The sequence below is a fragment of the Pocillopora verrucosa genome, chromosome 6 (genome assembly GCF_036669915.1).
Source record: "Pocillopora verrucosa isolate sample1 chromosome 6, ASM3666991v2, whole genome shotgun sequence".
Taxonomy (NCBI): domain Eukaryota; kingdom Metazoa; phylum Cnidaria; class Anthozoa; order Scleractinia; family Pocilloporidae; genus Pocillopora; species Pocillopora verrucosa.
Window position 1 is genome coordinate 23,417,827 of NC_089317.1, and position 26,708 is coordinate 23,444,534.

A 26,708-nucleotide genomic window follows, 5' to 3' on the forward strand; every position below is an offset into this window, starting at 1 on the left:
AACAAAGGTTATTCGCCTGATTAATTGTCTTATTTTTCGAAGAAATTGTAGCTTTTAATTGCAATAAGCTTCCACTCTTTCGGAAGTTGTCGGTAATTTGGTGACAGATGTATTGTGATACGTGTGACTGAAATCTGTATTCTTGAGTGAACCCATTGTTTTGTTCGCGAGAAAGCTAATGAAGACCTTTGAGGAAAAATGACAAAAATTTAAACTCTTCGCCTCGGATATTCAGCCCTTCTTACTTTTCCAGCTACAAGTATTTAAATACATTAAAAATTTAATTTTCATAGTTTTTATAGTTACTGGTTTCAGCCAAGCATTTAAGAATGTTAAAAAAAAATAGTGTCCACATGCAGTTGCCGTACACGTCATCAAAAGGTTCGGTTACAAATGGGGGTAACGCAATATTCTGGGAATTCGTATTCCCAGAATACCGGGAACAACAAGCAATTAGACTTTGTTCGGCTGTGTTCGAGAAGTGTTTGCTTTCCTGTTCGTTGGTGAAATCATTCAAAAGAAAAGTGCCATGGACATCAAAGGAAAGCCGGCCAACATCTATCTTTTTAACTGCGATAATACTTGTAATTTGGATCCAATAGAATCCTTGTTACTAACCGTGGAAAACGACGTGAAGATGCGGTTTACTGTACACAAGCGCAATTTTCGGCTGCGTGAAATGTCAGAGATGAGCGAGACAGTCATTCCCGGACTAAAAATGGATTTTGCCGTTTTCGCTGTCAATGCCCACGAATCACGGCTTTCAATCAACGAAGACAACGCTGGAATTGGTTACGCAAGTCTATACAGAGCTTTACAGAGAGCGTCTGGTGAGTCAAAACGATTGAGTAGATAGCGGTTTGCATCATCTTTTCAGAACGATAACGATACACTTTTCCTTTTTATGACGACGTATACGCTGAAAAGGTTAAATGTCTTTTAAGTCCCAAATAAAACAAACGATACATCGAGTCTGAAAATTGTGGCTGTGTGGCATTTATAATGCCTCTATTTATTATTCGTATTTTTGTTCGTGAGAAACATTAATTGGTGTGTATCTCTCAAGGTAGTCAAGTTTTCAATTTTACTTTTTTGATGAAAGAAAATACGCGAGCCTTTGGTACGATTAACTTTCAAAGCTAGTTGCTCAGTATTTACACTCTCGCTTTCGTGGAAAACACTTAGTTGTGTCTATGTTGGGACTGACCAAAAGCGGAAGTTACTTCCGACCTCGCTTCGAGTTTCACTTTCACAAAACCATTCTGTAATTCACAGTTTCTCGGTAAGAACTTGGATGTCTGAAAATAATATAAACTAGATATACCTATCGATAGAGTGCCAACGAGCGATCAATTTGTGGTTTGATAAGGGGGTTTATGCTGAGGCATAGTTTTTTCCAATTGATTAAAGGGTTTTTAATAAGAGTAACATGGAAACTGTACTAAGGTTTTAAGGGCTTGGTAATATTAACCAAGTCATTTAATAACTTGAACAAGTGAAAGGATGTGAATAGTTCTTGTTATTAATGTAACATTATAAGAATAACATAACAAAGAATATGAATTGTGGTGTATTGTATAACTGTTGCTTTGAAAGAGCATAAAAAAACAACACTGAATTTTTCATTTACAATATGTTGATTGAAGCATATAGAAGGGGTTTTGGTTAGTACAATGTTTGTGAACAGAAACATACATGCACTAGTCTTTGCGAACTTAGTAATCTTAAAAAAAGCATATGAACTTGAACGTGAAAACCAATGTGAATGGTTTTCTGCTATTAATACAACATCTTGAACATCAATAGCATGGTAAGAAATAAGATTAACTAGTTTCGTATGTATGCTTTCAAATAACAGGTAACGTAACATTGAATCAGAACATGGTAATGAAAGTTTGTTGAAGTCTTGATACTTAAGTGTTGTAAATAAATATTTTAGTCGGTGGTCTGGCTTTGTTAATTCTGTACTGTAGGACAGTTTAAGTTGACAGTGAAGATGATGATATTTCAGTGATCACTTTTCTGTTGACATTATAGTGAGTGTGTTCTGTTGGGAGATTTCATTAATTTTGCATTTGCATGCTTGGCAGGTGATGAAAATGCTTAGTTTGTTGATCATTTTGAAGCTCTCTACTTTTGCTTCCTTCTCTGGATTTGCAAGTAATGCAGGGCCATTTATAGGTGTCAGTTGTTGATTGGCTTCTTTAAACGTTGTTGTAGGGGTTGTTCCCAGATGAGTGATCCCTTGGAAGTGCTTTACAGTAAGGTTTTCAAACTCATATGTGGTGCCAGTTTTGATGTTCTTGAAAAGTGGATCCCATATATGAATAGTAGCAGTTCCAGTTTCATCATTACAGTTGTCATTTCACTTGAGGATTTCAATTGCACAGGTTTAGGGTTTTCATTTCCCAGTGAAATGGAAGCAGTGACATTTACTTTCTGATTGACTTGGAGTGTGGGGAGCTCCTCAAGTGTAATCTTCTTGGCAGGCTGAGTTGAGGGCTCAGTCTTTTGGGATTTGTTGATGGGCTTGTAATCAAAATCAATATCAAAGGTAGGTGTTACCCTTAGTGTTGATTGCTGGTTGAATATGATGTCATTGTTGCTGTTTTGCTTAGTGTTTTTGAGGGTTACAGCTGTTTTTGACGCTTCATGTTCTTGTAGCATGGAGTGGTTTGCAATATTAAATCCCACAACTCGTCTCAATTTTGATGGGCTGGTTTGTAAATCAAAATCATACCACTGATTTTGATTTCGTGAACGTTTTATAGGACTCAAATTCTGAATGTAGCCACGGTGATTATCTAAGAAAGAGGAAATAAAAACTGAAGTTAGACATGAAATGTTGATCACAATAAGTTACTGCATCTTTTAATAACATGTGGACTGTAAAATTCATAACTAACAAATGTTTTTTTGGTACTGTCAATCAAATGTTCTGCAGCTCTTGCAGGTCGTGACTACTGTCAATTGTGCAGTAATCAAATCAAATCAAATCATTCAGTACAGTTCAGACAGCAGAAGTTGGGAGGAGCCACCAAAGATTTCAGTGACGGTAGTGAAATTGCGTTTGTCAGTAAGGTTTGAATTTTAGAAATGGCAATATATTTTTTGTGTAGATGCAATCTAGTATGGTGAGGCCAGACGAAGATTTTGTAACAAAAATTACAAGGGGTTGTTTCCTTTCAGCAGCTCTTGCTCATTCAATCTCCCTCCCCACCTACTTTCCAAGTGAAGAAAACAGGAATATGGAGAACCACAAAAAACCAAACATTGTAAATTAAAGCTACAGGTACTTACCAGAGTTTGTATTTTCTTTTGACATGATTGACTGACAGGAGATCTGGAAACTGAAGAAAAAGAAAATTTTCAAACAGTGCAGAAACATTTTTTTTTGAAATATCAAAGATTTTGTAAGCAGAAAGCACTGACAATGCATTTCCTTTTTTTTAGAGTAGAATATGAAATGTGAAATGTTTGTTGAAAATATTTGGAACCAGTCACCACAGGGAGACAAGATCAAAATTGTACAAAGTTGATTTTGAATTGTAATTGACTTTTTATCTTTTAATCATAAGTGTAAAAGAAATATTTATGCATGCATTGATTGCTTTGATTTGTTTAAAAGAGTATGACATATACGAAAATTTTTTTTAAGATATTTTGAGATGTGAATTCAGTGTTTCATTAGCCAACATATCAAGACGGTTTTCTTCTGTTAATCTAAACTTAAAGTTAGTAGACTTTTTGACCGCTTGTAACCTCTCTAGTGTCATTGGCTCAATAAGAAGATCTTGTATTTTTTTAACCCTGCTTAAAGCAACATATCTAATTCCAGGAGATCTTTCTGATGATCCTAAATCAATCCAAGCTTTAGAGAGGGTCAGACCTTGACATTTAGGAATTGTCATTGCCCAGGCTAATTTTAATGGCAATTGCTGTCTCTCATATTTTTTTCCTAAACTTTCTGAAACTTGGGTGATGGGACAAATTGGGACACATCTTTGAAACAGAGAAGAAATTGATGGTCCTTTATATTCATCATCAAATTGAACCAATACACATATTGGAAGACATGGAGGTTGTTGTCCTTCAGCATACACAAAGTCAAGTACTGTGCCTAATGCTCCATTACAAAGGCCAACATCAGTCCATAGATTCATCGTTAACATTACTTTTGCTCCTTTTGATAAGTAAAGTATAGGTTCAAGGCCTCCCATGTCATCAGCACTAAGTGTTTGTGCTCCAATAGAGTGACGAGCTTTTATTATTGCTATTGGTTGACCCAAGCTTTTAAGTCTACTAATGTTTAATTCTGCGACTTTTTCCTTATGATAACAAATTCTTATAGAATTATTTTCAAACTCATTCACATTGTGCACTTTGTCCGGTGTTCTGGAAATTAAAGAGTGCCAATCTGATTCAGTTGATTCACCATGGCGAGCTCGGGTTAGCATTTCCCTAAAATTGGATTGTTCAATATTGTTTCCTTGAACTCTTTGATTAACTGTCAATTTAACAACTTTCTTGAATTCATGATATAGGAGAAAACCTTGAATTTGCTTTTCTGTTTTTGGCATAGAATGGTAAAGTGGTTTGTCACCTACTGGTGGTAACTGAGCTATGTCACCGACAAGAATGACAGATATGCTGCCAAATGTCATGTCTGTTCGTCCAGTAGCTTGTCTGCAACGACTATCAATCCATCCGAACAAACTCTGGCCAACGAAAGAGTATTCATCTATTATTAAATATTGAACGTTTTCAAGGTTACTTTGCAGTTGTTGCAAAGGTATTCCTTTTAAATCACAATGTCTCTTTGAACCAATAGGTAATTTTAGCAGTGAATGTAGCGTTACTCCATTGACATTGAATGATGCTTTTCCAGTGTAAGCTAAAACCTTACATTTTTCCTGAAGCAAATTTCTTAAGGAATCAATGAGATAGCTTTTCCCTGTTCCTGCTACACCCATAATAAGAAAGCGCAAGGGATTTTGTTCACCACTGGCAAAATGATTGGAAACTATTTGATAAGCTACTTGCTGCATTCTATTAAAAGTTGAAGTATCTATGATTCTTGTTTCACAGGAATGGTGAGCACTATTCTTGTTTTTCTCTCTGTTTATCCATGTAGGCATTGCATTTATCTCATCATTTGTGAAATACTGATACACTTGATGCCAATATGCATGTGGTACAGGTGTAGATTTCTCACAGTATCAGTTGTTTGAATAGTCAACTCTGCCATAAGCATCCACTCTTCTCTTTCACTTTTGGTGTTTTAATCTTCTTCAAAAGAATCCTCATTCAAAGGTGTTATGCATATGTAGTTGTTTACATCTTGCATTTTGGTTTCCCAATCAGGGACTAAGGATTTTGCAGTATCAGTTAGCAAGAATTTTTTCCAACATGTTGTGTATGTCTCATCAGCCTGTGGAAGGTCATCCCATGCATCATCCGGTGTATATTGCCAGGGTTTGTATTTAAGCAACTGATATTTACAAAACAAACCATAGTCTTCACTATTTGGATTGGATGAATAATTAGGATAGGTTTTGACAATTACACTTTTGTCTCTTTGTTTAAGTTTAGAGGCTTTGAAAGTAAACATTGATGCAAACTTGAAAAAATTGTACTCTAATAACTGCGGGTCTACCTTGAGATACTTGTAACGTTCAGCATAGGTATCAAGCAATGAAGGAGCAGTACAAATTTGGTTATTTGCTTTAAGGTGTACTCTTCTCGATCCATCAAGAGATGCAGTGATAACCTCATGTGTTGCACTTACAAATTTTATTGACAGTAAATGATGCATTACCTCTTGAATAGAATAGTCTCTTTGACCAACAGTTTTCAGCAAAATTTGCTTAAGGGCACTTGGAGTATCAGTTGTATCATTAATTTTGGTGATAATATTGGTGAAAGCATTTTTGACAACAGAAGATGCTTTCTCAGCTTTGGATGTGTATTTAACAAGATATTCCAGACAGGCATGATAATCTATAACAATTTGAATGTCGCAATTTGCTCTCCACCCTTGAAGTTGTAATGGTTGATGACGATTCAATCTAGAGTCATTTCGTTTTGTGACAATAACAGCTTTATATTTTGTTTCGCCATTTTTTGTATTTATTGGTTCAAAATCAAGTCTAGTGTCAGGACAGTCGTCATAAGGAAAGTTAAATCTACAATGCAATTCGGATTTGTCATTTTGTTGAAGACAATATTTAGTACTACATGTAGTGTGTCTCTCGACCGAATTTAACAAATGTACGTAATCATTTGCCATTTCATTGGTTTTTAATGAAAGATATGATTTTTGACATGGGTGAATTTCTGGTTTTGACCATCCATCATCAAGAGAGGAAGGATTCCAGGTTGACATCAAAAAGTCAACATATCTACAAAGGATTGTCTCAGCCTCTTTGCCTTCTTGTATTTCATTGTCAATATTCACAATTTGCTCTTTAGTTAGTTCATGTTGGTTTTCACTTTTAAATTTTGAAGCTAAGTATCCCTTGAGGGCCTTCTCAGTGAGGGTACATAATCCTGGGTCATTTTTTAATTTAGCGACTCCATGACAATGGATTGATCCTCTTTGGACTGCATATTCATATCTATACCAATGCCAGGAAGAGTGCAGTGATTCTTTCAACCAAAACTTGACAAACCGATCAGTTCTTTCTGAAAAGACCCAATCTAACAGATGTGGATTGTTTAAAACATTTTTGTGTCTATCACCTGGAGTCAGTTTTTCAGTGAAACTGTTGCTTAAAAGCTTGTGAAATTCTGGCCAGTGATATTCTGCACATGATAAAGTAAAAAATATTGTTGGAGGTCCCTTTTGGCTTATTGTAGCTTTCAAATCTTCTTTTGACTTTTGCCAATAATCAGTGCTACCAGTTATGTTTTTGGCATAATGCATCAGCTTAGACATAAGTGAAGAATAGCTATTGGTAGTAAGCATTTTTTTTAGTTGTTCAACAGTTAGGTGGGCTTCATTTGGATTTTGTTTAAGAAATATACTACCCTGACCAAGAAGTCTGTGTCTTTGGATCATATTGAATGCCCAGTAAGCAAATCGTGGATGTCTTGCAAATCTGTACACCCATTCACCATTGATGTTTTCAGCAAACTTTATCAAATGCTTTACTTTTTCACCCAAGGTTGCATGTCGCTTTGTAGCAGTATTAGTTGGATCGCCTGTACCATCAGGGAAAAGAGTGGGAAAAGCCATTGTTGCTAGTAGTTGAATTTTGAACTCATTTAAAGGTTTGCTTCCCCTATTAGGCCATGCAGTTTTATGGTGTTGTAATAGTTCGTCTTTTATTAGCTGCTTTGGTGGCTTCAAAACAACAGGATTTAATACAGTGCTGCTTAACTCTGTTTCATGATTGAATGGTATTTCATCACTATCAAGTGGACCTCTATCTGGATCTATTTCATCATCACTGATTTTAGTACAATGAACCTTTTGCAAGTCACTAGGAATTCCTTCAGTTGGAAGGGAAGACAAACATGTATAATCAATTTTAATGTTTTTGTACACAGGATTGTGATCAACTAACCACTGCAGAGCCATAGAAACTTTTTGTCTTCGAACAATTAAATCTTTAGAAGTGTTATTCTTGCCTTCCGCTATTATTACTATTATAGGGAGTTCTTTGGGATATTTTGGTAGTGTGTCTGCAAGATCCTGGATATCTTGGGGGAAATTAATGCAATGACCTTTATAGGCTCTTTGTCCACCTGGCTTTGTGTAAACACTGATAACTGGAAAAGCACGAGCAATTAACATCTCTTCTATTTGGGTTAGACCTTGTAATTCTATTGGAACTTGAGCTGGTATCATGCTGTTTTGAGCAGAGAACTTTTTAATACTGTTCTTGTCTCTAACACATCTTGAACAAACATAGTCTGCTTCTTTTTTGTTTTTTACTGACAATGGCCATGCTTCATGGCAAACTCGGCAATGCCAGATTTTGAAAATCATGGACTCATGAAACCTCTTTATATTAATTGCTGCCCACTCCTGATGGTGAAGTTGTCCATATGTTTTAGCATCAAACAGTGAAAGATACTTATCTTGACTTACCACAGGACACTGTTTTGTTTTTTCAATGAACTGTGTTCCTGCTTCACAAGTAGTTTGATTATTAACAATTTTCATTTTACTTCCAGAGTTGTTTTGGTCACTTTTCTTTCTTTTTCTATATTCCTTCATGTAATCTTTGTTCTTAATCCTTTTTCTTAGTTTGTCTGCTTCATTTGTAGGGATTTTTTTTAATGTTGTCCTTTTCCTATAATCCTTCACATACTGTTTGTTTTTGATCCTTTTTCTTAGTTTATCTTCTTCATTTGTAGTCAAGTTTTTTTTAATGTTATTTTTTTTCTATATTCCTTCATGTACGCTTTGCTCTTGATCCTTTCTCTTAGTTTATCTGCTTCATTTGTAGTCAATTTTTTCTTAAGGTTGTTTTTTTTTCTATATTCCTTCATATATGCTTTGTTCCTGATCCTTTTTCTTAGTTTATCTGCCTCATTTGTAGTCAATTGTTTCTTAATGTTATTTTTTTTTCTATATTCTTTCATGTATGCTTTGTTCTTGATCCTTTTCCTTAGTTTATCCGTTTCATTTGTAGTCAATTTTTTTTATTATGCTGCCACCTGCACTCATTTTCATTAGCTCTCTCTTCTAATTTACCTATACCATTTGTAACATCTGATTTTTTGTTTCTGTATTTTTTCAGATGTTTTTGTTGTGTATCCAACTTAAGTCTCTTATCAGCTTCCTTTATTTCTGATTGTGTCCTTTTTTTGTTATTAAACGAATCATCTTGTTGACTTTCTTCCTCAATTTCATATGAAGAAGAGCTCAATTTGCCTGATTTAAAAAACACATTAGGCACCTGAGATTGAGTTCCACCCTGCATGGTTTCATAGCATTTGTCTTTTGGAAATGCTTCAGTTGGGCTATTTGGCTGTAAATCAGTTTCAATTATGGATGAACACTTTTCAAACACAGCAAAAAACCAACCATTAGGGTAATTATTCAAAAGATCCTGAATTGAAGTGAAACTTCTCACTGACACACACAAATCATCAATATATATCCATTCAGTGTGATTATTTATAGCCACTGTAAAATGATGACTTGCACAGCGTACCATGCCTTTTAGTTCATAACTTTGACCTAACACATCGATGATGTGGGGAAAGTATACTTTATTGATACAAGTTGAAGCAAGTTCTATGAGTAAAAATTTTGGAAGGATAACAAAATGTTGTAGCAATGAAACATTCCCAGAATGCTGTTGACACAGACCACAGAAAAGTGCTTTGCTACTTGGAAGTATTGCCTCAGAAACATAATTGTCAAATAAGCTATGACCCCAGTTTTGGCAAGTAATATAAATAACAAATACACTTGTATTTTTTATGATTGCATTGTTGCACAATGAGCAAACTGACTGATTGCTCTCTTTTACCAAAAAAAGGGATTGCAATTCCTCGGTCATAACTCCAACTGTGCTTAATTTGAATATGTCACTAAATACAGCATCTGCAGACATTGTAGCAAATGAGTTACAATGCTGTCTCAAATAAGCCCAAACAGGTTCTCGAATAAGGGTCATATCTGTCTCCCCATTACAACTTTGTAAATGCACACATGCTTCAAATAACGTTTGAAAAAACTCATTACGTTCAACACGTTGCAAAGAATCTCTAAAAATAGCAAAAGTGAGTTCAAGAAAAGAGTCAACTGCACAAGAAAACCTGCCCGAGTGTGTTAAGCAGTAATTCATAAAATGTCTTCGATTGTTATTCGTCTCTTGCAACTGTTGATTGGAAGAGGTGGCCTCATTCTTCTTAATGTAACCGACACTTATGTTTCCATTTACAATATGCGCTTCTTTATTTGTTATAATATAAGGATTAAAGCTTCCGTGTGAGGCATGGGGAATTCTCCTTTGTAAATATTTTCCGCTATATTTCATAATACGTATTATGTTCTTGTTAAATGAAAAATAATATAAACTTGAGCATCCGTAGGAAAACTTCGTACTAACCCCAGTATTTAAATTGTAATGATGTAATTTCAGTAAAAATATTGTGAGTACTGCGTACCATAAACACACCATGATTGATGAATGCGAGAAATATACAAACTGCTTTGATTCCGTTTGTGAATACGCTGTTTGGAGGGGGTAGTCCGTCAACGCTGCTCAATCGAACTTTCAGTGCAAAGTGAAAGTGAGAGGGAAAAAGCTACTTCGATTCATGAACTTTCAGTTCGATACGCTAGTTCGATTGATGAACAAGCTCGTTCAATTCTCTGGTGAACACGCTGGTTCGATTTCGTGATTGCTGAACTTTCAGTTCGATACGCTGGTTCGATTGATGAACACGCTCATTCAATTCTGTAATGAACACGCTGGTTCGATTCCGTGTCTCGAACACTAAATTTGAACACTGTATTTGCTCTAGTTCCAACAGTTTTCCTCAATATTCGAATTAGATGAAGAGTTTTGTAAAGGCACGCTGGTCGATTGAAGTTTCAGCTTGATTGATGAACACGCTGGTTCTATTGATTGCTGAACTCGCTGGTTCAAATCAGTAGCGAACACGCTGGTTCTATTGATCTCTCAACCGCTGTATAACACGCTAGTGCTATTGGTCTCTTGACCACTGTATATTCTGAGCCTATGAAATTCTTTACAATTCAATAACGACCACAACAAAGAAAACACTCACCTTCTACAACAAGATCGAGCTGCTTGTCTTCAAACCAAACGAAGAGACGCTTCCACAAACAAGCTCATCAAACAACCACGCAAAAGTGTCTAGATGTACCGCCTCCTGATTGGTTAAAAACTACAATGTAACACGTCTTTTCATTGGCTTGAATAGTTCCTTCCTTGCAATTGGCTTAAACTGAGACATTCTTACATCTTACACCTTACACTTACACTTTTCAATGCCGATCGAGAATTTTTTCGCATACACCATTCTTCGCGCGGCACTATTCTCTGCCGCCTCCCCAGCCGAGCGTCTTCGCTCGGCTGGCTCGTTGGCAAAAAAATTGTATAGGTATTTGTTAAGGTATGCTCAGGTGGAGAAAATCATATAATTCCACTGAAAACTTGGTTTAATAGTTTACTGCTACATTCAGATACAGATATCCGATAGATATGGTGTGTTTTTCAGTAAAACCACGTACAATTTGAATTCAGTGATTTTAATGATGACAGTGATATAATAAATTATTTTTTGTGCGTGTGTCCATCAGGGAGGGAGGTCTCTCCCCTCAGCATCGATTGTTAGTCACTCATAACAGTTTTCAAATTCATTTATTTTGTCATCCAAGGTGACAAGGTGTTGATTGTCATCGGTGGAGACAACAGCTACAAAGATACAGACGAGGAAGAAGACAGATCTGTGATCTCGCGTTGGGCACGGAGAAAAGTGGCCTCGCAGTTCGAGGAGGAATATCTCGACGGAAGACAGAGCTTCATATTTTCTTGGGACAAGAAATACAGGGAAATCCATCAGCAAGCATTGCTGCATTACTTTGATCCAAACAAAACAAGAAAGAAGTTTGAATACCAGCCGAAACCAAAGCCACAACCAAAGCCACAGCCAGAGCCTCAGCCAAAGCCAAAGCCACAACCAAAACCACAACTAGAGCCGATTCCTCAGGTAGTATGAGAAAACTGAATGAATTTTTTTGTATAAATAAAATAATTCTTAGGTGTCATAAGAAAAGGGTATAGTAATTCACCAAGAGTACATCTTAATTAAACAGTCAGCCAAAAAAATATAATTTAATACTATCGATTTACTATAAAATGTCACCCATAATCGTAAAGTCCTGGTCAAAGTCAGAAAAAAGTTGTTCTCGTCTTGTTATAGACTGTTAGCAATCCAGGTCCTCATTTATCACTACTCGCTCTGTAGAATTCTCAATTTGTTGATTTTCTCGATTATTTGCTTTCCCTATTCAATCATTTTTTCCTATCAGCCTCCAGTGGGGCCAATTAAAGAAGACACGACAGTTGACATGGAAGATCCAGGTCCGTATCCAGGTAATAAGTAAATGTAATCATATCAAACTCTTTCCCCAGTGCGATGAACATTTGTTTTTCTCGGTTTCAGGTGTACACAACCACTAACCCCACGTAATGCGCATGCTCTCCGTTGCGAACAGACCAAAGAGGGAAATAGAAAAAACAAAGCGATTTTGCAATGAATACTCAACATACACCCCCGTTAGAAAGGCGAATCCACGGAAGAAAGATACAAAACTGTATGATATTGAGATCGATATGATATTAGATCGATACTGAGGGCCCGTTTTCAACTTGCTAAGAAGTGCATTTAATTGCCTTCCACTACGATTACTAGCATTCTTGACAGCTTTCTGAAGACAGAATATTTTCTTTCTGAATACTTCTGATATGCAGCTATTAATTATTACTCCTCGTATACCTGATTGCTCAAACACTTTGTTTACGATTGTTGAGAGGACCGACTCGTGGTTCTCCGTCTTCGTCTTTGCATTGCTTTGAAATAGTATAGATTAGTAAGCTGAAACGAAAAATTAATCAGGGAATTTTACGAAAAATCCAGCAAACAAGCTTAAAAAAGGCATTTATTTAGACTTCATACTTCAACGAACTTCACAAATCTTACTTGTTTATCTTGTAAGTAAACGATGGCAGATTAATTCCCGAAGCGCTTTCTGAATTTCCCGATCCTTCTCCTACTGCTTTCACGCTTACAAAACAGGAAAAAATCAAAAGGAGGAAGATACAGCCGTTTTGAAACGCCATTTGACGAGGGTAAATCTGCTTTTTGTTCGACACTTTACATATCAAAACAAAGGAAATTTGTTCTTCTTTTTGATTCTGGCGGTACATTTTTAAAATACGTCTGCGTAAAAGAGATATCGCCCGAGACCCTTCGCTCGGTCGTGTTTTAATCAAAAACGCCTTGTTAATTTCACGCAACCGCTCGGAGAAAAGGTAAAAATGACGAGGGGAAAACTTTACCTTCAAGTTAGAAAATTAGCGAAATAGAAAGCCACAGTATTATAGTGTAATATTTCAGAGGTACATTGAATGCTTTTTCCGTAGAGAATCCGCACGATGGTAAAACATTCGAAAATTACACTCGATTTGAGTGGGGCGTCGAAGTGGGCGTGGTCACTACATTCAAGTTAAGACTATTTGTACCCCATGAGTTTGATATGGAATTATGACAGACTTAAAATTCAAGGGATTGCTTTTTGGAAACAGCTGAAAACGAAATTTCTGTAAAACTATGCGTAAATTTCCGTGTAGTGAGGCGTTCGTAATGGTAACATCGAAGCGCACTATTCATACGATTTTTACACATGCTTAAAATGAAATTTCTTACACATGTAAAATTTACATATAATTGGCATATGGAAAAGAATTCGAAAAGCGTGTGAAACAATGGCTCACAGTGCTTTCACATGCTTCTCTTTCTTAAGATAATCGAGACCATCACGAGAAAAACCAGGCCTCACGACCGCTTTTTAAAATTTGACGACGAGTTTCTGAACCAAGACAAACGACCCGTGTTTTAAAATTCAGATAACCTTGTTCTAGCCTTTCGTACATAATTCCTCCCGAAATTAACCGTCGCTTCTTGATTCAATTATTGTTTCCTTATTTTGAACTGCAGGCCAGAACTCATGGCCAGAGGGCACTGTCCTGCTAGACACTCGGATTCGCAATGGTAGGATCTCTTTCGAGGTGGGGGACGTTAAGATCTGGGAGAAACCATGGAAACCGTCTGAGAAGGCCATACAGGACATCGCACGAGATTGGGGAACAGTCCTTGAAGTTTGTGTGCAGTTTAGATCTCTTGGTTCCGGTGATGTCACTTACACCGTCTCTAAGGTTCCCTCGAGTTGTGAGCCACGCTGGTTTGAGTGGTGGAAATTACCACGGGTCGCTCTTTTAACCTTTCTCGGTGTGGTGGGGCTGGCCATTTATGGTATTTGGAGATTAGCCCTGGTTTATAACCGACCGAGAATGCCTGATCAGTAAGAACAGCAAAAAAAATTGTTTTAAGATTATGCTCTGTAGGTGTTGAAATATTAAGATAGTTCTTCGTTTGAACTTCCAGAACCCCTGGCAGATTTAAGTCTACGTTAGAAACAATACACAGAAAAATGAATTTTACCTTTTTCCTAGATAGCTTAACTTACAAAAGAGATCTTAACTTAGAGCGGTCATAGACGAGATAAGGTCAGATATACAAACAATCTGATTTGTCGACTATTACCACTTTTTCTACTTACTTTCATTCGAGGTCATTATGTTATATGGGGTGAGAATAGTTCAACATGGTATTCCTGCGAGCACAAACCAGATTTACCAACACAGTGAAATGGCTTTAGGAATTCATGTAGTTATCCATTCAGGTTTACTGACAAGCTTTCAGGTGACAGCCCTGGATAGTCTAGCAACCCATCCAAAGTGTATTATTACCTTTCATCACATTATGCCATGGAAACAGTGATGAGCTGCCTGTCCCTTGATATTTTGGTTTTATGACTTCAGTACTGTACTATACCTTTTTCACTTTACTGATAAATTTAACTTGTAATTTAGAGAGTAACTGGTTTTTTTAAAGAAAATATTGTTATTGGTAAGTTTTTATTTTTCCAGAAAACGTAAACGCACTAAGTGAAGAAGAAAAGAATTCTTGTGAAGGATTGGTAAAGGTAGAAGAATGCCAAAATGCGCTCAAAGACTTTGACAATAACAAATCCCCGGGCAGTGATGGTCTGCCTGCTGAATTTTACCGATTCTTTTGGCCCGACATCTGCCATGATCTGGTAGCGAGCTACAACTTTGCTTCTCAACATGGCATGCTTTCTATAAGTCAAAGAAGAGGAATAATCTCGCTTATCCCAAAAAAATCTAAGGATAAAACTATTCTGGAAAATCTAAGGCCCATCTCACTTCTCAACGTCGACTACAAGATTCTCACTAAGGTTATAGCCAAGCGAATCGAAAATGTCTTGCCAACTTTAATAAACCCTGATCAAACCGGTTATGTTAAAGGCCGCTACATTGGTGAAAATATAAGGCTAATTTATGACCTAATACATTACACAGATAAAACAAATCAAAAAGGTATTTCCATTTTCTTGGACTTCAAAAAAGCGTTTGATTCCATTGAATGGAACTATCTCTTAGAAACATTGCAGCTCTTCAACTTCGGCCACGACATCCAAAATTGGATAAAAATTTTTTTATAATAATGTTACTAGCTGTGTTCTGAATAACGGTCATGCCTCAACTTTTTTCTCCCTACAGCGGGGAGTCAGGCAAGGTTGCCCTTTGTCTGGCGTTCTCTTCGTTCTCGGCATAGAACTCCTCTCTAAAGCCATAAAAAATGATCCTACTATTAAAGGTATCCAAGTCAACAAGCATGAGCTTAAAATAAGTCAATATGCCGACGACACAACAGTATTTGTTCGTGACCTCGATTCCGTCGTGAGTCTATTGAAGGTTTTAAATGAGTTTAAAGAACTTTCTGGCCTAGAAATAAACACAACTAAAACCGAAGCAATGTGGTTAGGCGAATGGAAAGACAGAACAGATGAACCCTTTGGTTTTAAATGGCCAAAAGAACCTGTCAATGCCCTGGGTGTCTATTTTTCTCATAACCAAGAAAGTGCTAATAGACTGAACTTCGGTGAAAAAATACGTAATCTTGAGAAAACGCTAATCACTTGGCAACGGAGAAATCTAACTCTTTATGGAAAGATAAACATAGTTAAAACACTTGGGATATCTAAGTTAATTTACTCAGCCTCCGTGCTCCCTTTTCCAGATCACTATATCCAAGAAATAAATAAGCTAACTTTCAACTTTATTTGGGCAGGAAAACCCCCTAAAATAAAAAGAAACACCATAATTGGAGAAAAGAAAGATGGCGGTTTGAAAATGTGCGATTTCAATATCATGGAAAAAGCACTCAAAATAGCTTGGGTCAACAGAATTCAAGATGACTCACAAGCCTCCTGGAAAATTATTCCTAACCAGCTCTTACACAAACATGGTGGTCTTGCTTTTCTAACAAAATGCAACTTTACACCAAGTACACTAGACCTCGATGATAAGCTTCTTGCATTTTACAAAAAAGTGTTAGATTATTGGTGCGAGTTTAAAATCTCAACGGGCATCGATTCCAAAATAAATCCTAAAAACGAAATAATTTGGAATAACAGAAAAATTCTTATAGGAAAAAAACCTGTCTTTTACCAAACTTGGTATGACGCCGGTATTACTAAGATAAGCGACATTTGGTTAAGAATATATGAAAGTCATATATTTGAACTGCGGATAAAGACGTGAATGAAAGTGAACCTCGCAGTAATGTGCACTACTTAGGCAGTAGTGAAAATAAGGCCTGAAAATTACTGCGAGGTTCACTTTCATTCACATAAGCGACATTTTAAACCAAAATCAGAAATTTTTGAAGTGGCATGAATTTGTCACAAAATTTAATTTAAATGTGCCTTTCACCACATACTATGGTTTGGTCAACGCAATCCCAAAAGACTGGAAAGCTAATCTTACAAACCCTATTCCAAACGTCACACACGCGAACACTACTGTAAACAGCCTAAGAACCAGTTCTATTTACTCTTCTCTTTTAAACACCGTCTTTGTTCCTCCCACTGCCGAAACCAAAATTCTACGCCACGGATTTACAAAAACTACCATCAAGAACGTTTATCTCTTGCCATTTAAAGTTACAAACGAAGTTAAAATAATAATGTTACAGTATAAAGTGATTCATAACGTGCTTCCAACTCGCGCCACTCTTTACCGAGACGGCATTTCAGAGAGCCCCTTATGCAACCTATGCAATACAGAAAAAACAAACGTTGCATCACCTATTAATAAACTGCACACTAATACTCGACTTCTGGATTCTGTTTCAAGACTGGTGGCACCAAAAAACAAATGAAACAATAACGTTATCCACAAGTCATATACTCTATGGCTGGCATTATAGGACAAAGCATTGGCAAGTCCTAAATTATTGCCTATTGTTAGCCAAATATCACATTTTCTGCACAAGCCTTTGCGGAGACATCTTAGATTTTCAAATCTTCCTACTCTTCATCACGGGAAAACTTGAAATCCTAAAAGAGATCGCGACCGCAAAAAAAGAACTTCCGAAATTTTATCGCACTTGGGCTTTTTTTACTTTAATTTTTCATACTGCTGTTGTTTTTAGCTTAGACTTATACTTAATTTCATTTTTGAGACCTGTATGTTTACTTGTGATTGTCTTTTAATTGAAAAGAACTTTGCAAACACGCCAACCGTAAATTAAATTAATGTTAATAGTATTGTAATACATGTATCGTAATGTAGTGTATGCATAATTTGGGTAAGTATAAGTATCAGTAGTGTTAGTAGCAAGTACAATGTAAGTGTAATTAATGCTGTAAGTAGTGTAAGTGATCGTCTTGTAAATGAAATTGTTTAAAAAGTCGAAGTAAGCAATCAGTTGATTTCTTTACGAGATAAGTCACGAAAGTTCTACTATAGCTATATATTAGCTAATATAACTTTATTTTTTTACCTTTGGGTAAAAAATATCATTTGCTCTTGTTATAGTTTTTTTTTCTTTATTATTACTATTTCTAACCGAGTGTTTTCAACGTTGAAAATTTTATTGGTTATTTCTTTTCTGTGATAAGTTATGATTAGCTGTCAACATTATGTTCACCAACTATGTTATCAAAGTTGTTCAAAAAACATAAAACAATGTAGGAAGTCTAAAGGGTAAATAAAGTGGACGTTACACATACAATGGACATGATTTAACATTGCAATTTCTCTTCCCCTACCAATCCCATCCTTGCTTATAAACTCCAAGCAACTGTTTACCAACATAATGTTTATAAAATGGCGGTGTAATATTGATATGGGAATAGTGATGATGAAATGAGGGAGGTTTTATGTTAAGAACAAACCTTAGGTTAACGTTTTGTTCAGGAAATGTTTATGCATTGTTCAATTGACCGCAGAAAAGTTATATTGGCTGCTAATTCCTTTGGGGTAACAGAATCTCTTTAAGCATAACAATCATTGTTTATCGTTCATCGTGAGGCTAAATTGTATATCTTTATCCCTTGGAGACTGAGAGGAATTGTTTAATTTTTCTCAATCCTTTTTTCGTTTTCTCAACTAAAGAAGGACAAGAATCAGAGCTTTTTTCCCGTTGAAGTAGGTTTGGTTGTACACTTTTTGTGCTGAAGGAAGAAAGTATCATAACAGGATGTGAAACACTCTTTTTTCTGAGACTGCATTGCGTGACAAAACAGATCGAAAAAAACGTCACAAGATTACTGTTTCTCGGAAATCTGCTATTCGCGGAATCATCACCCTGAATCAAACGGCACTCACTGAAAACCGAAAGTTGAGCTTTTGGCGAAGAAATAGATAAGAACGTTGTCACATTATGGCGGATAAGTCGAAGAAAACCATTTGTCTTTTCAATTGCGATAACACCTATAAGCTAGATGTGGTTGAGGCGTTCCTGATGGAAATGAACGAGAAACATGGCTTCAACTTCGCGATTGGGAAGTACAACCTTGGATTGCAACAAATGGCCGATTATTGTAAGACCAAAATTCCTCAAATTCAGATGGATTGTGCAATTTTTGTCCTACATGCACACGAGTCGCGTCTCTCGATCAACGAAGATAGTGCAGGGATTGGCTACGCGAAGATCTACAGAGCTTTGTTAGAGGCCACAGGTAAGTAAAGGGAAAAAAACTGTTTTATTTAACGGGCATGGATGGCATAAAACTAAAGTTCAGACAGTTTATCGTGTTATTGAGTGTTTAAGGTGAGTTATGGTAAAAGAGAATGAGCGCAAATAAAGTACTTTCTCTTTCGAGCCGTTGTCACGCACCATAAAGCGGAAGTAGTTTTCACAGGATAAATCGATTAAATGGCAAAAAAAAACCGGGTTTTTTTTTGCCATTTAATCGATTTATCCCGTGAAAACGAAACGAAATGTTCGTGATATAACATTCGAGGTCATATCCTTGAAAATAAGGAGATGGAAATAAGGAGAAATAACCTTTTGCAAAGGATGGGAAATATGTTAATTTACAAAACATTTGATTAAACTCGTCTGGTAGGTAGTCTATGTATTCTAATGCTAATGAATAAGGCCTCTCGTTGCAATTCGCACGGGTCTCAGTTTATTTCTAACAGAAGCTAAAGAGTCGCATTTGTCATCGGGGGAAAAGAGTGTATTGGTTAAATTTGTGATATTATTTAAGTCACACAACACAACGGTGGAGCGAAATGGAAACAAATATTCATGTACGGCACGCATGAATAAGCTTGGTGCATACCGTAATATTGATACGTGTGATAAACAACTCGTATCAATAGCAAATAGCAAGTCGGCGAACGACGCGGCAAAGTTTCCGCACAGCCCCACACTTCATTATGCATACAGTCCTTTGTTAGAAGAAAACAATAGCGCAAACAATAGATTACCTTTAGGACTATTCGCTTTGTTTTCACGAGAGTCCTGATGTTTACCCGAGGGAACTGCGCGATTGTATCCTGGTCGGGATACATTTGAATTTGATCAGGGGCACGTGATCAAGAATCAACCAATCACAGTGCTCGTTTTGTTGAGTGAAAGTCTAGGTATGTAACAATTTACTCATAAATCACGAACAGCCGGACCAAAATCAGCTAGTGGGTCACGTAGGAGAGTATGACGCGTAGCTTCTCGGAAAAAAAGACGGAACTAAGTTAAATTCACTGTCAGAACTTCAAAAAAAAAATGAAAATATATCGATGTCCTTTTTCTTATAAGATCTATATTTTGTTATTTGATCGAATATATGTCTTTTGAACTATTAGTTTATTTTAGGAATGGGGTTAGTTTTCAAGTGTCGCAAAGAAAATAGTTGCAAAAGAGAGAAAAACAGCAAATATTGTACACTTTAGTATTTATAGCATATATCACGTTGTGTTATCTTTTTTTTAAATCATTGTTTATCAGAAAACAAGGTGTTGATCGTCATCGGTGGCGATGATGAATACAAAGAAGAAGAAGATGAAGAACAGGTTGTTATCTCACGTTGGGCACGAAGGAAGGTGGAGTCACAGTTTGATGCAGAATATCTGGATGGAAGAAAGAGCTTCATTTTTTCTTGGAATAAGACGCACAGAAAAATCCACGAGGAGGCGCTATTCCATTACTTTGATCCAAGCAAAAATGGGAAAAAGTTCCAATACCAACCAAAACTGAGACAAAAACAAGACTACGGCGAGGTATGGTGGTGTGGTCGTGCAGTATTGTCCTCTATTATCAAAGCTGTAATATTGTGCTTTGTGCTAGTAAGGCTCAGAGGCGCGCGTATAATGGTGATTGAACTTAGTGAAGTGCAAGTTGGACTGAAATCATATGAGTGATCGGCATGATTTCAAAATGGAACAAGCGTGCAGCAGGAGTTTGATTTGAAATCACAAGTATGATTTCCGGCCAAAGTTGCACGACATTAGTTCAATCATCACTTTATAACATTCTATTTTGAAATTACAATATTTAAGCTCCAAAACTGATACAGGACTTTAGTCGGTACAGATTCTTTACGGTCATTCATTTTGTCTTTCTTTGTCCCACGCTCGTGACAAGACGAAAAACACCTTTCTCTATTTCTTTACCGAGCTCAAACCTAACCATCCTTCTCATTCTATTTACCTCACAGTCGTTACACAAATACTGTTAGAAATGGAATTCATCCATTTTTGGCCAAAAGAGGAATTCTCTACCCAGTGGCTTCTTTGTCTTCTGTTTTCCTGCAATTTGTTTGGTTAAACGTTAAGAAAATCTTGAAATCTGATTGGTTATTTTGGTTTTAATGTTGCTTTTTTATTGGTTGGGGAGAAGATGTTTTTAGAGGAAAACAGTGCGAATTGTGAATATACTGCATTACTGGGAGCAAATTAGATTCAAGGATTACCAGAAATTTCGAAATGCATGTATTAAATTATGTAAGAAGGCTAAGAGAGATGTTTTATTTACATGGCATCTGGTCATTCATCCTGCAGGCACCGCTTGGAGATAGCGAGGAAACACCTCAGCCGAGAGGAAATGCAAAGCAAGAAAAACCCTCCGTTGAGGTATGAGATTACCAAGGCTAGCCCACTAAGACTAACCCACCTACAGAACTAGCGCATAATGACTTGAAAAACGAAAAAAAATTTCTCCATTTGGTGAAAGTTTGAAGAAAAAGTGTGAGTTTGTCTTTATATGCGTGTTCTGGTCGAAATAAAATGTCTGGAGATTGAATCAGACACACACCAAATCCTAGAAAAAGGGGATAACAATTTAAGGTACCATTCGCCCGAGAGGGGAGCATGGATATCAGGAGTTTACTTAAGGGGAGTAAATAAGGGCTCTAATTTGCGAGTTTGCAATATGGTGTACATCAAACAAGCTCATATGGCTTAACGAGAATGGGGAGTCCTTGAACCACAAAAATTAATTTAGCAAGTAAGACTGAGCTTTATAAATTCTGGACTCTCAAGCTTAGGTGTCAAAGGAAATGATATGAGAAGATTGAATGAGTGGTATGATAACTGGGCTTTTATCTTGCAGCCTAAATTTGTCAGTGAGAAACCTCAAAATAAAGGAAATCAAGCAAGTGAAAGGACAGGAGAGAGAGAAACTAGTGAGTTAAGACGTTCCCAAAACCAACCTAATTATGGAGGTAACAGCGTTAGTTTGTTAAATTTCTGTTGAGAATGGAACTACTTTTATGCTGTGAAGAGTTGTTTATCTGGAAGATCTAGGGATGGTGTAGAAATTATTATTCGCGGTCATCATTACTCAGGAAAAGACTGATATATGACTATATGAGAAAAATTCAATACTAAATCATTATCCTAAAATGATCATAAACTAAATCATTATCAATGCCGTTAAGGTTTAACGGCATTGAGCGCAAATCTATTTTGGCACCCTCCCATCTGGAATACACAAAAATGAAAAATGTTAGAGTGAAAGAAACTGATTAATGGTAAATTTCTCATTTCAGTAGCATGCAGTCGAGGGGCTCTAGGAATAAATCCTTGAGAGCTAATGTCAACATGCATCAGACGAACGGCGAAATTTAACAAAAATATTCACCAAAAATTAAATATTTCTTTGCCAACTTCAATAATGACAGTGGATTAAGTTTAGATGATAAAACAAAGGATTATGTTGTCAGAAATATCGGACGTCCAGTAAATTCGTTACATGAGGTCACACAACTCTAGTAATATTCACGGTGAAAATTTGCATATTTGAGCGGTCGAACCAAAAAAATCATTTCTCGAAAATTAAAATATATTTTCACAAAAAAACTACACCACAATATTAGGACATATTGGGCTACAAAATACGAAAGTAGGGGAGAAAATGAATTTTGGGCGACTTGCCACAATATTTCAAATTTGTTCGATGGATGCTGACATCCTCACTTAAGAATTATGCACGAGTAAACCAAGTTACCTTTGTTTTGTGATGCAGAAGGACAAATTAGTGACAGAGAAAATTAAAACTGAAGGCTAATATTTAATTTGCTTCGCTCAAGCCATGAAAAACTGGTCCTGGTGCAGGCAAGGAAAGCTCCCAGAACTAATACTGTTACAAAAAAAATAATCCTAATAATGATGAATTTGTCTTTTTTCGACTTCTGGATCTTTAAGACCAGTGTTCATGTATCCGCAAGAACTACTGTTTAAATTAAAAAAAATACACACATAAACAAGCAAGCAACAACAACAACAAAAAAACAGGAAAAGAGCAAAAGAAACAGAAAGAAATCATGCCAAACCCTACGCGCCATTACACTTACACGATGAGCTTGAGCGGAGAGTTTTCCCAATCCCCATTCTAACATATCGAATGTGGAATCTTACAGGGTAGTTTAGTATTATCAACTGAGTTGAAAACGTAAATTGGCCATGGTAAAGAGTTTCAAAGTTGACGTTTTGAGCGTTAGCCATTCGCTCTCGGACGAAGGGCTAACACTCTGAGACTTTCTACGGTGGCAAATGTACGTTTTCAACTCAGTTGTTAACACTAAATTTCCCTGTTGTACTCTCCCACCGACGCAGCACCACAGTTTCTTTAGAAACTTAACCCTTACTTCGAATGTGGAATATTGTCTGTTTGAATTCTTAGTTGTTATTAACCTGTCTTTGTTTATCAAAGCTGCAGCCATGAGGTGCAATCCTCATTACCCAGAGGGCATTGTACTCCTGGAGACGCGTTTGTTTCAGGGCCAGATTTCATACAAAAAGTGGCACATTAGAAAACGACAGGATGCATGGAAGCCATCTGATACACAGGTTTTGAAAGTGAGAGCAGACAAGCCAAAGGGAAGTTTTTCAGTGCAGTTTAGGAGTAAAGGCAACAATGGGGTTAGCTATGCTTTTATCCCCACACGTTGGTGGCGCAAATGTTTTGATTACTTTAGGATGTGTCGGTTTTGTGGTTGTTGTGGTTGTTGTGGTTGTTGTGGTTGTTGTGGTTGTTGTGATGAAAAGTAATTAGGGACAGGATATCCTCTCTTGATTTTCAGATCTTCACCATACTGTCAAATCAAGAAAATCTGCCTCTTTTCGCCAGCTACTGTCGCTTTATAGCAGAGCTAATTGACATTCCCTATTCATTAGTCCCCCAAAAAACTGAACTTTCACAAATAGCTGTTTGTTAGTAATCACCGAATCAATATTTACGATTTCAATAGCCGTAGTACTTCCGAGGTCGGGCTTCAATGGTTAATTAACTGCAGTTTAATTTTTAATCATTTTAATTCAATCAAAAAGACAGCTTGATTGAATGATATTTTCTCACAAGCTATCGGTTATGGCAAAATTAATTTGACTTAGAGAAGAGGGCAGTCAGTAGCACTAAATAACACTCAACTTTTGTGTTTTTTTCTCTTTTACCCCCAAGCTTAATGGGAAAAACATTTTAGTTTACACTCGAAACGAAACGAAAGCAACAAAGTAGCTTATGTTCATTGAGCAATAGGATCAACAACCTGCAATAAAAATATGCAATACCGTTAGATAACCTCTGAATGTAATGTAACGAGTTGGTAATGTCCACTACCTCTTTTAGATTCAACTGCTATGTTGTAAATTGTGGCAGGAATAAACATAAGAGTTGTGTGGACATTTTCGTAGCATTATATTAGAGTGTTTAAAACTGCTCTGCGAAGAAAAAAGTTTACCATAATATTTTCACTAAAGGGAAACGCTCGCTAAAATGCTGACTTCGTCATTTTCAGGTGAGATGGAAACAATAGCAACCTTGAAATTGATTAAATAGACTTCATTCATGGCAACCATTGGCACTGTCGTGTAATATGTTTCTAGTGAGATAAAAGATGTGGCGGGACATATCTCCTTTTATTGGTTATATGATATACTAGAAGAAATTTTAAGTTTTATTTTGATTTATGTTTACAAATATGTATAGGGTTTTAGGACGTCACGTAAAACCATTTACATTCCTGGTTGAGAAATCTGCCTTCCTTGGCTGAGACAGCTCCTTTCGGGGTGGGGGGAATGGGAGGGACACTTAATTCGGTCTCAATCCATCTTCTATTGCGATGAAAATTCGTATCTGTTTCTCTTTCAAGGCTAGTAGAAGTTAATTTTCGATTTGCTGGTCTTGCAGTCTTATAAAACATGAGAGAGACATCGATTGAGAAGCTTCTAGGCTAAAGGTTGTATTACCTTATGGTAAAAGAAGGAAAAATCCGTTATAATCACTTCTGAGCCCAAGTGTACGGGAATTTGGGTCTAATACAAGTATCGTGGAATTTCTGTGAAACGAGAAAGAAGAATAAAAAGCCAATGATTACTATTAAAAACTGTCGTTTTAATAAATGCGCTCGGATAGTTTATAGTTTATCACCTCTACATGATGTATCCGACCAATGTTTTATCTGAATAGCGTCCAAACATCACACGTGGGCTATGAGCTCGTGGTGCACTTTATCTCATGATCTTAGTCTCTAGAAAGTACGAGATTCAGTCGATTTGAATCTACCGAACTTTCAACTGAACTGTCTACCTGACTGTCAATCGATTGATGTCTATATGCTCAAATGGATCATTATGGATGCATTAGAAAACGCTATCCTTCTCTCTCCTTAATCACTAGAGAGATGCACCACTGAATAGCACACTTCAAAACACTTTGGAGGAGACTTAATGCTCTTCAGAATATATAGCACAGGACTAAAGACAGTCTCTCGCAGAACGCCGCGAGTAATTTGAAAAATAAAATCATGTTCATAGTTTTAAGTAATTAAGACAGAGTGCAGTCAGGGCGGTAAAAGTTAAAAACTATATGTTTACATAATGCCAAAATTTGATATTTTTCAATTTCTCAGAAGAGAAAAAGCAAAGCACTAACTTTTGCATCGTCCAAAATGCTAATCACACTGGCTTCTCTCACGAAGTCAAGTCCCACTCCACCTCAAGAAGGGGATTGCTGAAAAAATTAAAATAGTGAGGCACCTACCAATTCGACGTTACGACAACATCCCTGAAAGCCGAAAGGCTGACAAGCCTTCCATTACACAGCAAAAAATGACCTACAAATGGAGGAGAATTCTGAGTTTCACAACTTTAAAAAAAAGGTCAGTGGTTAGATGTTAGAAAATCCAGTCAGATATGAATTTCACGGCCGGGTACCAGTGCCCATGCACATGGCGTGAAATACCATAGACGGATCAGAATCTGCCAAAGGGGAATATTACTCCCAATCTTATAGAAGATATACAGATATATATTTAATGAATTACCTCTCGGGTAGACTCCAAAGCTGTAAAACTGTAAGATCTTTCTCTCCTTCCGGTTAAACGTTGATTTGTTATGTGACGGGGGCAAAATAAAACGCAGAAGGCTTCAACCCATCATGTCCGGTAAAACCGCTCTCCATTTTACATTCGTTTGAACTCTTTTTCCAAGGTTTTCTTAATTCCAATCGATAGCGGCAATTCTGAATTAATATCGTCTATATTGCTCTGAGGGTTCTTACAGTGGTAATCCTTCTTTTTCTTAATTCTTTCATCAGAGCCTCCAATCTTCCTTGGTACTTATTCTTTAGGCGGGTTAAAAATTGCTCTAGGGTCTCTCCAAAGCTGGACGCTCCTAATTGACAATGGAGGAAAAGCAAGTAAAAGGGAAAAGGGAAAAATGGAACATCTTGTAAGAACTGAAGCAAGAGAACTCGAGGGAAGGGGGAGCTTGCAGGATTTTGAGGAGGGAAGGAGGGTCGCAGGATTTTGAGAAAGGAAGGGAGGTTGTAGGATTTTGAGAACGGATAGAGGGTTGCAGGATTTTGAGAACGGAAGGGGGGCTGCAGGATTTTGAGAACGGAAGGGGGGCTGCAGGATTTTGAGAACGGAAGGGGGGTTGCAGGATTTTGAGAAAGGGAGAAGGGGTTGCAAGATTTGAAAATGGAAGGGATCAGTCGTCTCTGAAGGGGACACAATAGAAAAAATTGAATGCCAATAAGGTTGGTGATTAGAATAATAAAGATTTTTTTCCCCCCTCAAGGATAATCACGTGCTACTTTATGTGTCATTTTTGAAAATA

At 36.8% G+C, this 26,708-nt stretch overlaps 2 protein-coding genes, 1 long non-coding RNA gene and 2 pseudogenes across 5 annotated transcripts; 2 read left to right on the forward strand and 3 right to left on the reverse strand.

Annotated features, from left to right (window-relative positions):
• The first annotated feature begins 443 nt into the window (after positions 1–443).
• On the forward strand, positions 444–15,738 carry LOC136281754 (uncharacterized). 2 transcript variants are annotated; one of them, XM_066168652.1, is made up of 4 exons: positions 444–830; positions 11,369–11,700; positions 12,023–12,074; positions 13,711–15,738. In XM_066168652.1, exons 1-4 carry the CDS (start codon positions 530–532, stop codon positions 14,076–14,078), a joined length of 1,053 nt encoding a protein of 350 aa, XP_066024749.1. In that variant the 5' UTR covers positions 444–529; the 3' UTR covers positions 14,079–15,738. The 2 variants fall into 2 exon arrangements, with proteins under 2 accessions (XP_066024749.1, XP_066024748.1); XM_066168651.1 differs by having other exon boundaries at positions 12,023–12,086; positions 13,711–15,704.
• Positions 913–2,859, reverse strand: LOC136281611 (uncharacterized; annotated as a pseudogene).
• On the reverse strand, positions 2,717–8,249 carry LOC131796947 (uncharacterized; annotated as a pseudogene).
• Positions 15,739–18,410: 2,672 nt separating the features above from the next.
• On the forward strand, positions 18,411–24,911 carry LOC131775934 (uncharacterized). Of its 2 annotated transcripts, none has more exons than XM_059092054.2 (5): positions 18,411–18,823; positions 20,098–20,369; positions 21,150–21,221; positions 21,700–21,772; positions 23,302–24,911. In XM_059092054.2, the coding sequence occupies exons 1-5, from the start codon at positions 18,526–18,528 to the stop codon at positions 23,637–23,639; spliced, it is 1,053 nt and encodes a 350-aa protein (XP_058948037.2). In that variant the 5' UTR covers positions 18,411–18,525; the 3' UTR covers positions 23,640–24,911. The 2 variants fall into 2 exon arrangements, with proteins under 2 accessions (XP_058948037.2, XP_058948035.2); XM_059092052.2 differs by having other exon boundaries at positions 21,700–21,811; positions 23,302–24,661.
• On the reverse strand, positions 24,862–26,112 carry LOC131775936 (uncharacterized). Its single transcript, XR_010717953.1, has 3 exons — positions 25,913–26,112; positions 25,630–25,702; positions 24,862–24,925 (listed from the first exon to the last, which is right to left on the reverse strand). It is a non-coding gene; the product is annotated as an uncharacterized lncRNA (long non-coding RNA).
• Positions 26,113–26,708: the final 596 nt, after the last annotated feature.